Source organism: Lactuca serriola, chromosome 3, assembly GCF_051521515.1.
Source record: "Lactuca serriola cultivar US96UC23 chromosome 3, Lser_US96UC23_V15, whole genome shotgun sequence".
In the NCBI taxonomy this organism is placed as follows: Eukaryota; Viridiplantae; Streptophyta; class Magnoliopsida; order Asterales; family Asteraceae; genus Lactuca; species Lactuca serriola.
In genome coordinates, this window is record NC_136410.1 from 313,510,354 (window position 1) to 313,528,154 (window position 17,801).

The window sequence follows — 17,801 nt, forward strand, 5'->3', positions numbered from 1 at the left end:
AAGGACCATTTATGTAATTTGTCTTAATTAACCTATACTAATAAAACTAATTAATATAAATTCATAAATCGAATTCATTAATATATTAATAGAAAGAAGAATTCACAAATGGAATGTTTACTATATACATTAATTCTCATTAATTATTATGAGGTGACATTTAATAGGTGAAAAATGAATAAAAATAAAAAAAAAAATACAAAAATGACAAGTGGAAAAAAATAATTTTAAAATTTTAAAAAAATAACATGTGTCAAATTCAATAAGAAGTTTACATTTGGCAAAATTATCTTTATTTATTAGGGTAGATATATACTCTAATAAATAACACAGCTTCAAAAATGGTATATATATATATATATATATATATATATACCATTTTTGTAGCTGTGTTATTTATTAGAGCACATATATTCCATTAATATCCCAAAATGTATACCTCGTGTGTGCGTGTGTGTGTGTATATATATATATATATATATATATATATATATATATATATATATATATATATATATATATATATATACTAGGTGTGAGACCCGTGTATTACACAGCTTGATTAAAAATGTTAAATATAAGGTGTAGACATTAAGTATTTTCTAAAGTAAAATTTTGAAATAAATATAAATGAAATGATGAATAAGTAATTCAATATGTATATTAAATGATTATAGATATTAAATAATTTAGTAAATTAAATAATTATAGATATTAAATGATTTCCATAATTATATGTATATTAAATGATATATATAATTATAATTCTCTTTTTATGGAAACTAATTAAATCCGTCGTTAATGCCAGCAATAAGAATTTGCATCTAAGTTTTTATATATGTGTTCGTACTTTGTTTCAAGACTCAATCACTTAAAATACAATAAAGTTGTATGAAATATGAAAAACGAGAGTATATTCTACTAGAATACACTCTCATTCTGCTGCAATACACTCTAATTTTTCTAGATATAAATTTTTTCTGAAAGAATATTATAGTTGACATTAATAACGAATTTAATTAGTTTTCATAAAAATGAGTTGTAAGTAAGGATAACATTTAATATACATATAATTAATACTAAAATTCTATTATAGCATTCTAGCACATAATAGATGTGAAAACATTTGAACGTGTGTGTGTATATATATATATATATATATATATATATATATATATATATATATATATATATATATATATATATATATATATATATATATATATTAGAGTACAGATATTCCATTTATACCCAAAACCTATACCTCGTTCACCGCTCCCCGCGTTCAAAGCAGCCTCCACACTTCTTCTTCACCACCGACCTTTCTCCGTCCTACGCCTACAAACCTCCGATCAACGGCGTACCAGCTATAGTCTCGTCTTCTCCGATCTCCCGGTAAGTCATTTTTTTTCTGGTTCGGTACAAGTGTATGCTTGTCTGATTCAATGAAGCAGCTGCACTTAGTTGTTCGATTAGTGTCTAATTAGTGTTTGAAGCACATTAGTTAATCTGAATCCTTACTGAATTCCTGGTCTGGTATGTAATTCCTGTGAAGATTTGGTTTTTTGTCTGAAATTCTGTCAAGATTGATGTTATTGATTGTATGCATGCAGACCTTCAGACCTTGTATGATTAATGTGGTGTAATCTGTGTGCTTTATGTTGACAATAGAAGATCCAAAATTCGTATGTGATAATGATTTCTGTGGTTGTTGTGTAAGATTTCTGTGTTAATATCTATGTGGGTTTATGACAATCTGTTGCAAGGTTTCTGGTGAAGTAGTAGATCAATTAAGATGATATTTTGAAGAAAAGTGGTAAATAGATGCTGATAAAAATACAATCTTGATCCATTAATTTAATGCGTTTGTTTCAGGGTGATCCGGGAAGGGACCAATCAGCATCTATTAGATTAGATTATTGTGAAAAGTAAATTTAGTAGCTGAGAAGAAGTAATAAGTAATAAAGTTGGTATATGATTATTGAAAGTGAAGCTGAGTACATTTGGAATAATAGAAATTCTTTCTTCTGATTCCTCTCTCAAAAGCCAAAAGAAGTTAAAAGCATAAATGAAGTACGTGTTGGTCACTGGAGGGGTGGTAAGTGGTCTCGGTAAGGGCGTCACCGCCAGTAGCATTGGTGTCGTTCTCAAGGCTTGTGGCCTTCGCGTAACCTCCATCAAAATCGGTATGTGTTTGTTGCTTATGCTTTAATTGAATAAATTAGACAACCAGAATAATTTTGTACCTATATATATATATATATCGGAAGTGTAGATGGCACCTAGGCTATGTGTTTAATGAAATTGCATTCTTGTTTGTTTGCTAATTTTATGTACGCCACATACCTCCTACTTTTGTTTCGTGAGTGGCTTACAGGTGGAGTTGGTGTGTGAATTTAAGTAGTTTAGTTATACCTGTTGATTGCAGATCCATACTTGAACACAGATGCTGGTACAATGTCTCCCTTTGAACACGGGGAGGTTTTTGTTCTTGACGATGGTGGAGAGGTGCTGCTTGCTCTCACTAGCTTTAAAAATATTGATTATGATGATGATGATGATATTAATCTTTCCAATTCCATATGATATTTTGATAGGTCGACCTGGATTTGGGTAACTATGAACGCTTCTTAGACGTGAGGCTTACTAGAGATAACAACATAACCACTGGAAAGATCTATCAGGTACCATTACCATTTACCAAAACTTGTGCTGTATCATTTCTATACCCTACCAGATTCATTCAGTAATTTGTTCTCATTTTGCCAGTCTGTTCTTGAGAAGGAACGAAAAGGAGATTATCTTGGAAAGACTGTTCAGGCAAGTGTGTACTCATAAATCATAAATTGAGTTGTATTTGTCTTCAAATCAATACTACTACTACTACTACTACTACTACTTATGCTTCTTTGTTTTAGGTGGTCCCACACATAACGGATGCTATTAAGGATTGGATTGAGTTGGTTTCTGCTATTCCCGTGGATGGAAAAGTGGGCCCGGCAGATGTCTGTGTGATAGAATTAGGAGGGACAGTTGGTACACCACTTAATTACTTCTCTCTACTCATGATGAAATTATTTTTCTCAAAACTACTTTAGTGATTATAGATAAAAATAAAACAATACCTCCCTCTGTAGGTGACATCGAGTCTATGCCCTTCATAGAGGCGTTGAGGCAACTATTTTTCTCTACAGGTAAGTTTACCATTAGTCCATTACAATGCATCAAAAGTTAATGCATAATTAATTGATTCTGCTTTTCTTCTTTCTTCAGGACCAGATAATTTCTGCCTCATTCATGTTAGCCTTGTACCAGTTCTTGGTGTTGTTGGGGAACAGGTAATGAATATGCTACTCTACTATTGATGTTTGAAGAAAGAAATATACTTTATTTATTATTATTATTATTTTTTTGCTTCAGAAAACTAAGCCTACACAGCACAGTGTTCGGGAACTGCGAGCTTTAGGCCTGACCCCTCACTTTTTAGCATGCCGTTCAGCTCAGGTATGATTTATGAATGGTGTGTGCTGTGGTGGTTAAGAGTTAAAGACTTAAGCAATCAAAGTATTGGTTTACCTTGCAGCCATTGTTGGAAAACACAAAGCAGAAACTCTCACAATTTTGTCATGTACCTGTAAGTTTCTGGTTAATAATAGTACTCTCTCTCTCTCTCTCTCTCTATATATATATATATATATATATATATATATATATATATATAGCTTTGTGCTGTTCATTTCTGATTGATTGATTGTCAACAAACAGGCTGCCAACATTCTTAATATACATGATGTTCCAAACATTTGGCATGTTCCTCTTTTACTTCGGGTGCGTGGATATTTGTATTCCTTTGAGAATTGAGATAGATAGATAGATATATTTCTCATCATCTCTAAATTTTCCCAGAACCAAAATGCTCATGAGGCAATACTGAAACAGCTAGCACTACTGCGGTGAGCACATATATTTATTGTCATTGTCAGTAGTATGTGTAGAAGGAATCCGATAATATTTATTGTCTCTCTGTCTGCTTCAGTGTAGCAAGACCTCCAAATTTACAAGAGTGGACTAACAGGGCAGAAACTTTTGACAACCTCACCAATTCTGTTAGTATCATTTTCCTCCTTTACTACTTACTTAAGTTAAGAGTCTTACTTGTCTGGAAGAAGATTAATTTTGGTGTTGCAGGTGAAGATTGCAATGGTTGGGAAATATGTTGGCCTAACAGACTCCTATTTGTCTGTTGTTAAGGTACTACAGTTAGAGAGAGTTATAGTTTTGCAATAACATTACAGTATGTTTTAGACTTTTAGTTTTACTAAACTTGAACTTGAACTTGAAATCAAGTGCAGGCCCTTCTCCATGCATGCATTGCATGTTCGTTGAAACCCTCCATTGAATGGATTGCAGCTTCTGATTTAGAAGATGAAAGTGCCAGACTGGTATGGCTATGGCCCCTAGATACTAATAATAAATATATATCATCATATTCAAGTATTTACATATACATATGTGTGTGCAGACACCAGAAGCACATGCAAAGGCCTGGGAGACATTGAGGGTAAGTTTGATGAATATTTGTTAGTTATGATTTGGTGATTTGGTGAAAGGAAGGTAATTGTTAAAATATGTTTAGAGTGCGGCATGTGTTTTGGTTCCTGGTGGATTTGGAGATCGTGGTGTGAAGGGAATGATACTGGCTGCCAAGTATGCGCGTGAGAATAAAGTTCCATATCTTGGCATCTGCTTAGGCATGCAGATATCTGTTATCGAGATCTCCAGATCTGTAAGCTGTTTTCTTTCTTTCTCTATAAATATTTCTTATGGATTAACTTTTGATCCCTCAGGTGTTCAACCTCTCAATGTTTTTTCATCAACATTGCATATATATATATATATATATATATATATATATATATATATATATATATACATAGTTGTAAAATCATCTGATTCCCATGATTAAATAGCCTTGTTAAATTCCGTAAATTATTTTTTTGTTCTTTATTGTAATGTTGAAATATTACATTTCCAGATCTTGGGCTGGAAAGAGGCAAATAGTACTGAATTTGTTGAGCATGCAACCAATCCTGTCGTAATTTTCATGCCAGAGGTATTTTTGGAAATTTATTTTGTATATGGAATAGGAATAGCAGCATTTTTATGCATATATTTATTTACATTCAGGGTTCAAGAACACATATGGGAAACACGATGAGACTTGGCTCTCGAAGAACCTTACTGCAGAGCTCAGATTGTATCACTGCAAAACTGTAGGAGATTGATTCTCAAATTCACATATAAACAACACCACACCATGAAGCCAAACCACTTACAAAAAAATTATTATTGATCAGGTATCAGAATCCAGAGTATGTGGACGAGCGACATCGGCATCGTTACGAGGTCAATCCTGAGGTGGTTGGGGATTTGGAAAAAACAGGCTTAAGATTTGTTGGGAAGGATGAAAGCGGACAGCGAATGGAGGTTTCTTTTTGAAATTTATTTTATTCTCTCTCTCTCTCTCTCTCTCTCTCTCTCTCTCTATATATATATATATATATATATATATATATATATATATATATATAATTGGATTTGAATCTCATGTTTTCTTTTTTATTTCATCCAGATTTTGGAACTTCCAAGCCATCCATTCTATGTTGGGGTACAATTTCATCCCGAATATAAATCCCGGCCTGGAAAGCCTTCAGCCCTGTTTTTAGGTATCTATCAAAATTCAAAATCAAACACAACAACTAGGAATATGATTTATTTTATGTTGATACCAAATGGGGCTGACATTATATTTTCACCCCAGGTCTTGTATTAGCAGCAACAGGCCACTTGGAAGCATATGTCAAGACACATCAGAATGGATCTATTTAACTATTTATTACAGGTACTAAATCTTTTAAACAAGTAACACATTTTCAATTACTCTTCCTATTTCACCACACTTTTATATATATATAAACCCTGTTGTTCTTATGTTATTCTTATATGATTAAGTTATTCACATACTCTATATGAATAAACCTTGTTCTCACGTCTTGATTTCATGCTTGTCCATGTTCGAAACTTAGGGAATCTTTTAACTTTTGGTGACGTTGGACAAGATACATGGCCTGGTGCAGCAAATATTTTGAATTGGCATCAACATGTTTGTTGGTTATTGCACAAACTTGCCTTGGTTTGCAGGCCTTTTAGTTTGTTTCAAATCTAGGAGCAGGAGATAAGTTGTTTGCTTGGCCTCCTACTTTGTAGGGACAAGTTTGTTTCATATATTTGCAATATGGTTACTACAAGTGATCTATGGTGCTTTGTGTTTTTGATGTAATGGGTTCAATGATTTATTTGTTGAATCATATCATACTATTGGTTTGTTTAGGACTTAATGGTTAGGTTGCTTTATCTCAACCCTAATTTGTTAGATACTGTTCATTGCACCATCTTTACATAACAAACACTTTTGAACTTCCTTTATTAGTTTTGATTAATAGAGTAGAATGAGGTACAAAATTGAATCAAGATATACATTTTGATAAAAAAACCGATGGTTACATAAAAAAAAAAGCTTAGAGGGTGTTTGAGATTTCATTTTGAAGTTAATGATTTTTATCCGGAATGACTTATTGGCTTCATATGAGAAAATTAGTTTTTAAAAGAGTGTTTGTATTAGCTTTTATAGTTGTAAGTCAATAAGTTAAAAAGTGTGGTTTAATTTTGTCTTTTATTTACTTTGTAAACCTAATAAGTCATAAGTTGTCTCAAGAAGTTAGAAATTGTGATTTCTTAAAACATTCTTTTCAAAGACTAAACAAAAAACTTGTTTTTAAAAGGCTTTTTTTATACCCAAACATTTTTTTTTTTAAAATAAGTTAATTAGTCATTTTTAAATGAACAACCAAATACCCTATTAATAAGTGGTTATGGACGGTTATGAAAGGCATGCCACCATACCAATCACATCAACCACCGAAATTGAGGTAGGTGTCTTGTGCCTATACTTTGACCTATTTTGAATTTGGTAAATTACAACTTTAGTCATGTGGTATATTAACTAAGCAAAAACTTGTTCTAAAAGGTTTTTTTATTATATCTAAACATTTTTTTAACTTATTGACTTTTCAAAACATGAAATTGACATGGTCATGAACACAATTCAACCCATAAAAAGTAAGTGTATAGAGTCAGGATGGGAAGAAAAAGAGGTCAAATCGATGGACTGTGAGGAAAAAAATAAAGAAGAGAATGTTTCAAAGGAGATAAAGAGGTTAGCTAATTTGTATAATTATGGAGTTCAGTTGAAGAATCTTTTGAAGGAAGCTGAAACTGAAGTTGTGTATTCAAAGAAGAGGAGGATTAAGGATCCATTAGAGAAGCATTCCAAGTTTCTCTCAGCTACCTAGTTTATCCTGGGACCCAGAGAAAACAACAGAGAAGGAGAAGGCTAAAACGAAAAACACTAAAGAGTGGGATCTCATCGATAAAATGAAACCAAGGAAGAGTATGCTTCTTTTTACAAAAGCACAACTAACGACAGGCTTCTCTTTCCAAGGACAACTCAAATTCATCATGGACAATTATGAGGAGTTGAGGCCCGAGTGGCTTGGTTGGTTTTGTGAATTCTGGTGACGTACCACTCAACATATCTCGTGAGATGCTTCAACAGAACAAGACTTGGAAAGGTTTCAGAAAGAATCCCATCAAGAAATGCATTGTCATGTTCAACCAACAAGATTTATGAAGCATTCTCCAAGAATCTGAAATTAGGAACTTATGAAGACAGCCAAAACAGGTTGAAGACAACTAAAGAAGCCCGCCCCTGCTGTTACACACTTGTATGGTCGGTTGGGGAAGGAAGCTGATGGGATGGTGATGTTAAAGAAAATTGGAGTCGAGCAGGTCGATGTAGATTAGAGTATAATAGTCAAAGATAAGGGAGTTCTTTCAGGTTGGGAAATTGCTATCATATCCACCTTGAGGGCAAGGTGGTTCTTTCAGGCATTTACTCACCTACAACTTTATAGAAAGGGGCCGGTAAGATGGGAAATCAGCATATTAGTGCAAGGGCTTTAGGGGCATTTTATAGTATTTAGTTTGTTATGTCAGATAGTATAAGAGGGTAGTGGGCAAGGGAGTTTATTTCAGCTAATCTATCTTTAGTTCTTGTAATCTTTGGGGTATTATTGAATTTCAATCAATATTAGAATCATTTGGTTGTTTATTTGTTATTACAAACCAGTTCATAACACAGTTTATAAAAATAGGTTTCAAAGAGAATTGTCAATCTGCACAGCAGAGGATCTTTTGCAAGTGGTCATAGTTTTTACTTTTTAGGGGAAGTATTCTCCATGTTTTTTTCTTTTTGGTTAAAAGTTAAAACCAAACTGAGATTGTATTTGGGTTGGGTTATTCCAACTCCAACAATTAACCGACATCATTTTCTTGTGTGGAGGTCTTCGATCACTTTTAATATCTTGTGCTCGTTTAGTGGTTTGGATATATTGATGTCAATTCCCGCTTCAATAAACCTGTTTAGTTCCACCCCCTCTGCATGTGCTGTTAATCCAATGATCGGGATGTGCACACCATAATCTTTCTCCTCCAGTCGTATCAGTCTTGTTGCTTCACAACCATCCATTTCCGGCATCTACACGTTATATTCATATCATAGATCCAAATTTTTTAGAAAAAAAAGAGAAAGAATTTGAATTTTTTTTTGGATTGCCTACCTGACAATCCATAAAGACATATTCATATGGAAGAATATGTGAAGCTCCGAGGTTTCTTTGATGACTTAGCCCTTTGGTGACCATGGCGAAAGCTTCTTTCCCGTTTCTGCACATCTCAAAACTGACGCCAAGCTTCAAAAGTATCTTCTTGGCTATCATCTGCTGCAGAGAATCATCTTCTGCCACCAACACTTTTTTCCCTCTCAAAGGGCTGCTACTGCTCATCGAAAACCTTACAATTTCCTCCTCTTCTTGGGTGCGATTCCGTTTTGTCATTTGCTGATGATTTGCATGTGTTGGTGCCCCAAATTCTGGAAGAAGATGTATCAACGAGTGTAGACGTGAGCCATGGAGCGGCATGGGTATGATGATGTCAGACGGGGGAAGCTTCTTCTGGTCGAGGCCTTGGAGTTGAATGCACTTAGAACCTAACCAGACGATTCTAGAACATGCATTCTTGGAGTCTTTTCTGAATTCAGCAACTGCTTTGCATAGCTCATTGAAGTCAACCCGTGTTGTATCGATCACAAGCAATATGAAATTTGGTACATGACTTGCTTCATTATCATTCCTTTTTCGGGCTTGAACTCCATTTGATGTGAGTGTAAGTGTGGGCCAGTTCAGGTACCCAAAACTTAAACTTAAATCAGATGATGATCTGTTTTGTTCCTCTTCTTGTCGTCTAAACTCCCGGAGACTTTCTGAAAGTTGGCATATGTTTTTCACTGCTAAAACTTTAATTCCTTGCTCTGCTATAAAATTTTGTGCCATCTTACGCCTTTCATCACTGCTAATGAAGAGAACAACTATAGAAGAATTATAGCCTTGTTTAGGAGGAGAGCTTTTCACAGTCTTGTTGTCTTCACTGAGATCAGATACACAAGCCTTAAATACAACACTGAACCTGAAGCATGTGCCCTTTTCACCCACTTCCTTGTCAACTATGCTTATCTCTCCGCCCATCAATCGTACCTGCAATTAATTGTTCAAGATCAGATCTTTTTGTTTACTTGAGAACGATATATATATATATATATATATATATATATATATATATATATATATATATATATATATATATATATATATATATATATATATATATATATATATATATATATATAATGTTAATTAATGTTACCAGAGACTGGACGATTCCAAGGCCTAATCCAGTGCCTTCAATTTTAGGAGCCGTTTCCGTTTCTTTGACCTGAACGTAGTTTTCAAAGATAGACGCTTGTTTCTCTTTGGGAATACCCTTTCCAGTATCGTTTACTTCAAATACGAATTCCATGGAATTAGGATCATCATGGTGATGGTGATGGACTTCATCTATCGCTTCGGTGGTTCTAAACAACAAGCAGCATCCTGCAGATTCTTCATCATGTGCGCATCTTGAATTCTGCAATCTACGCTTCCTGGCCCAAGCACGAACATACACATTACCCTCTGAAGTAAATTTGATAGCATTGCTGAGTAGGTTTGACAATATCTGTTTAAGCCTGCCTTCATCCCCTTTGACTTGAGAAAATTTGTTGACTTGGAGATCCAAAATCACATCCACTCCCTTTTTCAGACCAACAGGATAGAACAACTCAACCACACCCTCAACTACTTTTGTCAAGTCGAACTCTTTTTCTTCCAGCTCCATCTTCCCAGCTTCTATTTTACTTGTATCAAGAATAGAGCTGAGTATACCTGATTAATCCACATAACATAAACATACATTCTTAGTTAGTTATATATATAATGGTTAATCGAGAGCTTACCATAAAGATCTCCTGAACAAATCTGCACAAGTTTCAAGTTTTTAGCTAATTCTGATCCTTGATCGACCTCGTTGATGGACATCTCTAACAATCCAGCAATGGCGGCTAATGAAGCACGAATATCATGGCTGGCTGTAACAAATGCAAGACTCTGATTCATGCTCTTTCTTTCTGCTTGCTGTGTTGCTCCCTTCTGTTTTATAAGAGCAGCTCTTAGGCACATCTCTTTTCTTGCCGCTCTCACTGTTAACACCACGAAACTGAAAATGGAGATACAAACAGTCACAAACAGCAGTGAAAGAAGCAACAAAACAATTAATATATTCTTATGCATCCTGCTTTCCGCTCCACCATCATATGGTAATGCCAAAACATATACCTGAAAAATTCCATAATTCATGTCAAGAAATTAATACATACTCTCATATGCATATATAAAATGAAAAATGTAAGATTCTTATACCGGTTCCATTCCCATGATGTCAAGGGAGGAAGAGTACAAGATATATTTTGTTCCTGAAATCTTAAAAATCTGTGAATTCCCATTCCATAGCTGAAAAGATATTGTCTTATTCCCATCCACTTCTCTTAGACCATTACCGTCTTTTGTAGCCAAGTACAAACCTCCACCAGAAGGTTTAATGCCAGAGAACACATTCATTAACGATTTGAGGTGAAACCCAAGTGAGATGACTCCATTTCTATCCACTCCAGCTGTATTCAAGACAAGCAAATCATGGACATCGTTCAGTGACTTCCCTAATGAAGCACATCCATTTGTAGAGTTGAACGCTTGTTGTAACCACGTTTCATTAACCAAAACTTGAGATGGAAACACAACTGCATCCCCATACAACTTCCCTGTATCCGAATCAACAGGCTGAGTGTACCATGAATAACCCTTTCTAGAATTTGTGGGCTTAGAAAACGAAGTGTTAGAATATATAGAAAATATCTGCTGGTGGTTGTTGGAGTATAATGCAAAGAGCAAGCCATCTCGTGTGATATAAGAAATTTGTGACAGATGTGGGATCGTTAACAGTGCTTGAAACAGCAAAGGAGACAGTTGAGATTCTATGTGAGAGAATGAGAGGTCTGTTTTATTCAGAGAAACGGTTGCAAGTTTAGCTAAATTGGTTGCTGATGATTTCATTGGAGGCAATATTGTCGTTGCTGCATGTTGTATGGCAGACCATGTTTCTTCATGAGATTTCTTGGTGACCAGATCGACTTCCTTTTCAATTGCTTTGATTTTTAAAACCCAAAATGGGATTATCAAGGTAGGAAGCAGCAGGCTGATTATTGCCTACAAAATTATTAGCACAAGGATGAGTCAATGATAACCAAAGACGATTATTGAGTTGTGACAGGAAATTAATTATACCAGTAGGATGAAGAAAGATATTGGGTTTGATGTGATCATTTAGTTGATCTTCATGCAAGTTTTTGGTGATTGATTTGAGGGAGGGAGGACTGCACTTTGATGACAAATATTTAATTCCAAGATTTGTAAGAATGTCCGAGAGATGAATACTATAATGCTAAATGATAAACTCAATATTCAACCTTATGGAATATGGTGATAAGTAGCTAAGACCAAACCTTGTTTCTTTTTCTTAAAACAAATTACGAAAATAACTCTTCACAGAATTGGAATTGAGGTGTTTATTTTGGAAACAAATCATCAAAATAAAAGAACATGATATTAATATAAAATATAGCCAAATACGTACGTACGAATTCATATTTCTGTAACTACTAACTAGGTAGTGATGGTATGTTAATACTGAAATATGTATGTGCATATGTAGAGAAACTTTAATCAAGGATTGATATTTCTTTTATTTAAAACAAAAGTGTTCTTTAAAACGCTAATTAACTTTTAGTTAGTAGGAATATTTCTCTTTTTAAAGTTGATTTTTAATGAACAGGGGCGGCAATGAAAACTTCAAAAAATAGGAGGCAGAAATTAAAACTTCAAAAAAATAACCATATAAACAAGAAAATTTTGGTTCAAAATTATGGCATACTAAAAATATAAGAAAAAAAAACCTAATATAAAATATTGTTACATTGAATGTGCAAATCGAAATCGTTGATATTTAGTTTTTTTAAAATACAAAACAAAGAAAATATAAAAACAAAGAGTCCCTCAAAAAATAATTTCCGGTTTTATTTCGTAACATACCTTCATTTACAATATATATATATATATATATATATATATATATATATATATATATATATATATATATATATATATATATATATATATATATATATATATATATATATATATGGAAAGTTATTTGGAAAACAATTAAAAAAACCCTAAAAATCATAAAAATGCATAAAAAAATACCTAGAGATCACAAAACTTTTTTTTGACATTTTTTAAGAAAAAATCGCAGCTTTATAAAGAAAATCGCTGAAAAAAAATTTGAAAAAAAAACTTCTTTTTTATAAAAAAAAATATATTTTTTATTTTTTTTTAGCGAATTTTTATAAAAACTGCGATTTTTTATAAAAAAAATTCAAAAAAAAGTTTTGTGATCTCTAAGTATTTTTTTTATGCATTTTTATGATTTTTAGGGTTATTTTAGGGTTTTTTGTTTTCCATAGAACCTAAACCTATATATATATATATATATATATATATATATATATATATATATATATATATATATATATATATATAGAGAGAGAGAGAGAGAGAGAGAGAGAGAGAGAGAAATAGTTCAATTGAGAAAAAAAAGGTTGAGAACGACACTCATTTATTTTTGCCGCAAAAGCTTTGGGCGGAAATAGAAAAATAATAAACATGTATTTTCCAACAAAACATGTTTCTTTAAACCATGTTAATCATTACCTTAATATATATAAAAACATAGTTTTTTCGTTTTTTTTTTTTAATTTTTAAGCTATTTTTATCGAAAAATGATTTTAAATATACCAAAATTCATGATTTTTTATTCTCTACAAATAGACATCCATATTGATATAGTTTTAAAATAAAATAATTTTTTTTTATATTTTCAGCTATCGTTATTCATTAGTGAATAAAAATGCATCAGATTTTTACTACAGTACATTCGTTATTCACTTATGAATAAAAATATATGATTAATTTTTTTTTCGAGTTTAAGTATCACTCATATATGAATATAGTATATAATAAACATAATATATTCATATTTAAATATTAGACGATACATTCATTTGTGAATATTACATAGTATATTCACTTGTGAATATTAGATGGTATATTTATTTATGAATATTAGATGATATTTTCATATGTGAATATTACATAGTATTATATGGTATATCACATGTGAATATTACATATTATATTCACTTGTAAATACTAGATGATATATTCACTTATGAATATTACACAGTATATTCACATATAAATATTACAAGGTGGTTTTACAAACATATATAATTTTATATGTTATTCACATATGAATAACATACACACTTGCATATTTGTTTTGTGTTTTTAATAATCATATACTGATTCTGGTGAGAAAACATATTCATATGTGAATATAACGTGATAATTTAGTTTATGCATTTCATCGAACAGTTGGAGTGCATACAAGTTAACTTTTTTTAAAAATGTTAAAAACATGATACTTCTGATTCAAGTTATCAATTCCAAATCATCATATACTTCCGATTTTGACTTTGAAGCGTGCAATTCCGATTTTGATTTCATTCCAACAAAAATTCCGATTGCAATTTTGAAACCTTGAAATCCCGATTCCAAATTTCTTTGTAATACCGATAATCAAAATGCGAATTGTTCCGATTAGAATATATGTTCCAATTTCAAAAGCTTTCGACTTCAGATACGACATCCTATGTCTGATCGATTTCACATTTTGATTTTGATTTCCGAAAATCTAATTGGGAACATGTGAGTACCGATTCCGAGTCCTTCAATGTCGACTGTGACTGCAAGTCCAGAACTCCGATTCCAACTGCGTTCGTTTGCGAATCTAGGAAATTCCAATTCAGAGTATTCAACAAAGAAATCGATGTTACATATTTGAGATTGAAGGTTATTATCATATTTACAAGTTTGTCACCGTGTCTTTTTACGCTTAGATTAAATGAGTGGCTGAAAATGATTCCCCCATTCTTAACTTTTTTATTTTCTTAATTGAACCTCTCTCTCTCTCTCTCTTTATATATATATATATATATATATATATATATATATATATATATATATATATATATATAACAATATATGATTTATTAATAAGGAAGTTAGCTATTATAGGCCTATTTTTTCATATTTACACTAGATAGCTCGAATATTATTTGATATAATAATAGGTCTCAGACAAAATAAAGAAAGAAAGGAAAGCCAAAAGAGCGTTGAGACACAGACGATACCGAAGAGCCGAAGAAGGAGAGGCAGAGAGCGGCAGCGGGTAGAGTGCACGCCGGAAATCAGAAGAGTCCGACGAGGCAGCCGCCGGTGGAGAAGAGAGAGAACAACGGCCACACAAAGTCCAACGACTGGCGGAGAGGAGAGAAATGGCGCACAGAGAATGCGAGAATGCAACGGTCCAATGTCAGATACCGGTGGCAGAGATGCAGCTGGACCGAAGCTTTGCTTTCCGGCGGTTTAAATAAGTTTTTCGGGGTTTTTTTTCTTAAACTCTAAGCTTGAGTTAAGATTTGTGTATGATTAGATTTTTATTATTTTTATAATGTTTAAGAGATATTAGAATGCCTATTTACACCTTTTTCCCGAGTTATACTTAGGTTTCATTGTTTTTGGTAAATTATCTTTTGATATATTATAGAAACAAAATCATAAGTTTTTTTTTCTTCTAAACCCTACTTAATAACTCATTGAAATATTTGTAGGGAATAACAACAATGGTGGTCATTCCTCGAGTAATAGGTAGTTTTCCAAAAAAACAACTAAATACTTTGTTGTGCTTACAATGCCAATGGAAGTGTGTTTGTTACTGGTAGCTCTGATACATTTGCAAGACACCATACCAAACAAACATATACATATATATATATATATATATATATACTCCTAAATCTAGCTAGGAAACGTTTTGAATAAAAGGGAAGGACTTCCTTGTAGGTTTGGAATACATGAAATTGATGTATTGGCATTTGGCCGGTAATGAGAATGATGTGAGTTATGTATAATTCAGGTTAGTTGGTACCTGATCATTGTCTCTGGATGTTCACTTCACATCATCTCTTCTTTTCCACTGGTAATGTTGGGTAATTTTGATGAGTAAATTGGTTATGGATATGTGTTTTTTGGTTGATTTATTTATTGTTTGAATAAAGGATATTTGGCTAAGTCTAGAGTAACTGAAAGTTGGTATACCTAGTCATTTAAATGTGTCCTATTCTCTAGGAGTAGTGGACATGTTTCCAGGTTGTTTTTTGATTACCTCCATTAGGTATGTGAGTGTAACACCGAAAATTTTAAAATAATTTTTCACAATTTATAAAATCATTTCTCATTAATTTTTCATAAAAACATCAGGTTTAAATCTCAATTCACATTACACAAATCCCAAGATCAATGTAAATATATCAAAGTCCCCTGCGTGTGTACAGATCAAGCCGGCGCCTTCCCACGGTCGTCGCTAGTACTTGAAACAACAACACTAACACTGTAAGCACAAAGCTTAGTGAGTTCCCCAAAATACCACATAAACACATATTAGCCACTCGAGGCTATAACTCTATGGGTCCGTGCACCCAACTCTGTGAACCCTCGGGTTCTAACTCTAGGAACCTTCCGGTTCCAATTCTGTAATCATGCACAGCATAAATCACATAGAAATAATGCAGTACAACACATAACATACCCATAACATACATACACTAACACATAACTCTGATTACCTACTCAAGGTAAAGTATAGTGAGAAGACTCACCTCGCGGATCTCGATGACTCACAAATCCTGAATCCCTCGTGCCCGATCCTCCGAGCTATAATCCTCCTATAACATCATATGTCTCTAATTAACACTTTTTATCTCTAAGGTTGGCTATCCCTAAGAAGTCAACACAGGTCAACTCTGGTCAATGGTCAACGGTCAACTTTGACCGGACTCGGCGAGTGCACGAGGGCAACTCGGCGAGTCTAGACGTTTTCACCAACTCTCTAGGATTCCCTTCTTACACGTCGAGTACTCCCCCTGACTCGACGAGTTCCACCTGGAAGAATCGCGGGGCCACCCCGACTCAACTCGCCGAGTCTCAAGAACGACTCGGCGAGTCCCAGCTCGACTCAGACCACTTGACAACCCTCTCTAACTCGCCCTGACTCACTGGGTCAATCCATGACTCGACTGGACCACTCACTGGTTGGTCCAAGGCAATCTTCAAGCTACTCGCCGAGTCTGCTCATCGGACTCGGCGAGTCCATGCCATGCAATCACTCAAACTTGCTTCTAAGGTCAGATCTATTCCAACAATTCATAGATCTGGCCTTCCTAGAGTGATTCATCACGTAAAGCTCCAGACTTTATGCATAAACAACCTTTATTTGACCATATATGAAGAATCATCAACAAATCTCCCTACTCAAGGTCATAACCTCCATTGTTCTATATAAAGCTTGATGAATGAGGCTCTCTGGACCTCTATGGATCCAGATCCGAAGTCTCATCACTAGCAAGGGACTATTTGGCCGTCCAATCAACTCAACAAGGTCACAAGAAACCCTAAAATCAATTATACTTCACAAAACAGGAGATGAGCCGAAATCATACCTTTAGATTGAAGGGCTAAGCTTCAAATCCACCGAATAGCAGTCCCCTTTGCTTCCTCTTGGCTAGAGCCTCCCTCTTCTTGCTAAACAACACACAAATGCCAAGAAATGCTTCCTTTCTCTCTCAAATCGCTAAAGCACTCTAGGGTTTCTCTCTATGGACTGTTGGGTGCAAATGACGGCCATAAGGCCCTTTAAATAGGTCCCAAACCCGAGAAATTAGGGTTTCATTAAACAGCGTGGACTCGCCGAGTCCATATCCTGGACTCGCCGAGTCCAGACGAATCCCGCGTCCAGAATCGCGACCCTACTCAGCGAGTCTGAGCTCCAACTCGCCGAGTCCCCTCTCAAAACACCAAAAAAAACAAAACAATAAGATACCTGGAAATCCGGTCTGTTACAACTCTCCCCCACTAGAACTAGACTTCGCCCTCGAAGTCTCGCTCTGAAAATAGCTCCGGATGCTGCTCCCGCATCTCGCGCTCCGGCTCCCAGGTCATCTCTGATCCCTTCCGGTG

At 34.1% G+C, this 17,801-nt stretch overlaps 2 protein-coding genes across 2 annotated transcripts in view; one reads left to right on the top strand and one right to left on the bottom strand.

The window, feature by feature from the left end:
* The first annotated feature begins 1,239 nt into the window (after positions 1-1,239).
* LOC145094189 (uncharacterized) lies at positions 1,240-6,486 on the top strand. Its single transcript, XM_079032492.1, has 23 exons — positions 1,240-1,395; positions 1,876-2,186; positions 2,429-2,508; positions 2,598-2,684; positions 2,770-2,820; positions 2,919-3,036; positions 3,138-3,194; positions 3,274-3,338; positions 3,421-3,504; positions 3,584-3,634; positions 3,766-3,828; positions 3,907-3,953; positions 4,037-4,106; positions 4,189-4,251; positions 4,353-4,442; positions 4,523-4,561; positions 4,637-4,786; positions 5,036-5,113; positions 5,188-5,273; positions 5,358-5,487; positions 5,633-5,726; positions 5,822-5,902; positions 6,087-6,486. The coding sequence occupies exons 2-22, from the start codon at positions 2,069-2,071 to the stop codon at positions 5,887-5,889; spliced, it is 1,689 nt and encodes a 562-aa protein (XP_078888618.1). The 5' UTR covers positions 1,240-1,395; positions 1,876-2,068; the 3' UTR covers positions 5,890-5,902; positions 6,087-6,486.
* A 1,703-nt stretch (positions 6,487-8,189) lies between these two features.
* The window catches only part of LOC145096347 (histidine kinase CKI1-like), a 35,029-nt gene continuing 25,417 nt past the window's right edge, over positions 8,190-17,801 (bottom strand). Inside the window, exons 2-6 of the mRNA XM_079034090.1 lie at positions 10,971-11,813; positions 10,508-10,886; positions 9,880-10,436; positions 8,739-9,710; positions 8,190-8,656 (exon numbers count right to left, since the gene is read on the bottom strand). Of these exons, the coding sequence (XP_078890216.1) occupies positions 8,444-8,656; positions 8,739-9,710; positions 9,880-10,436; positions 10,508-10,886; positions 10,971-11,813 (2,964 nt within the window). The 3' untranslated portion in view covers positions 8,190-8,443. The remainder of the gene's footprint in view (positions 8,657-8,738; positions 9,711-9,879; positions 10,437-10,507; positions 10,887-10,970; positions 11,814-17,801) is intronic.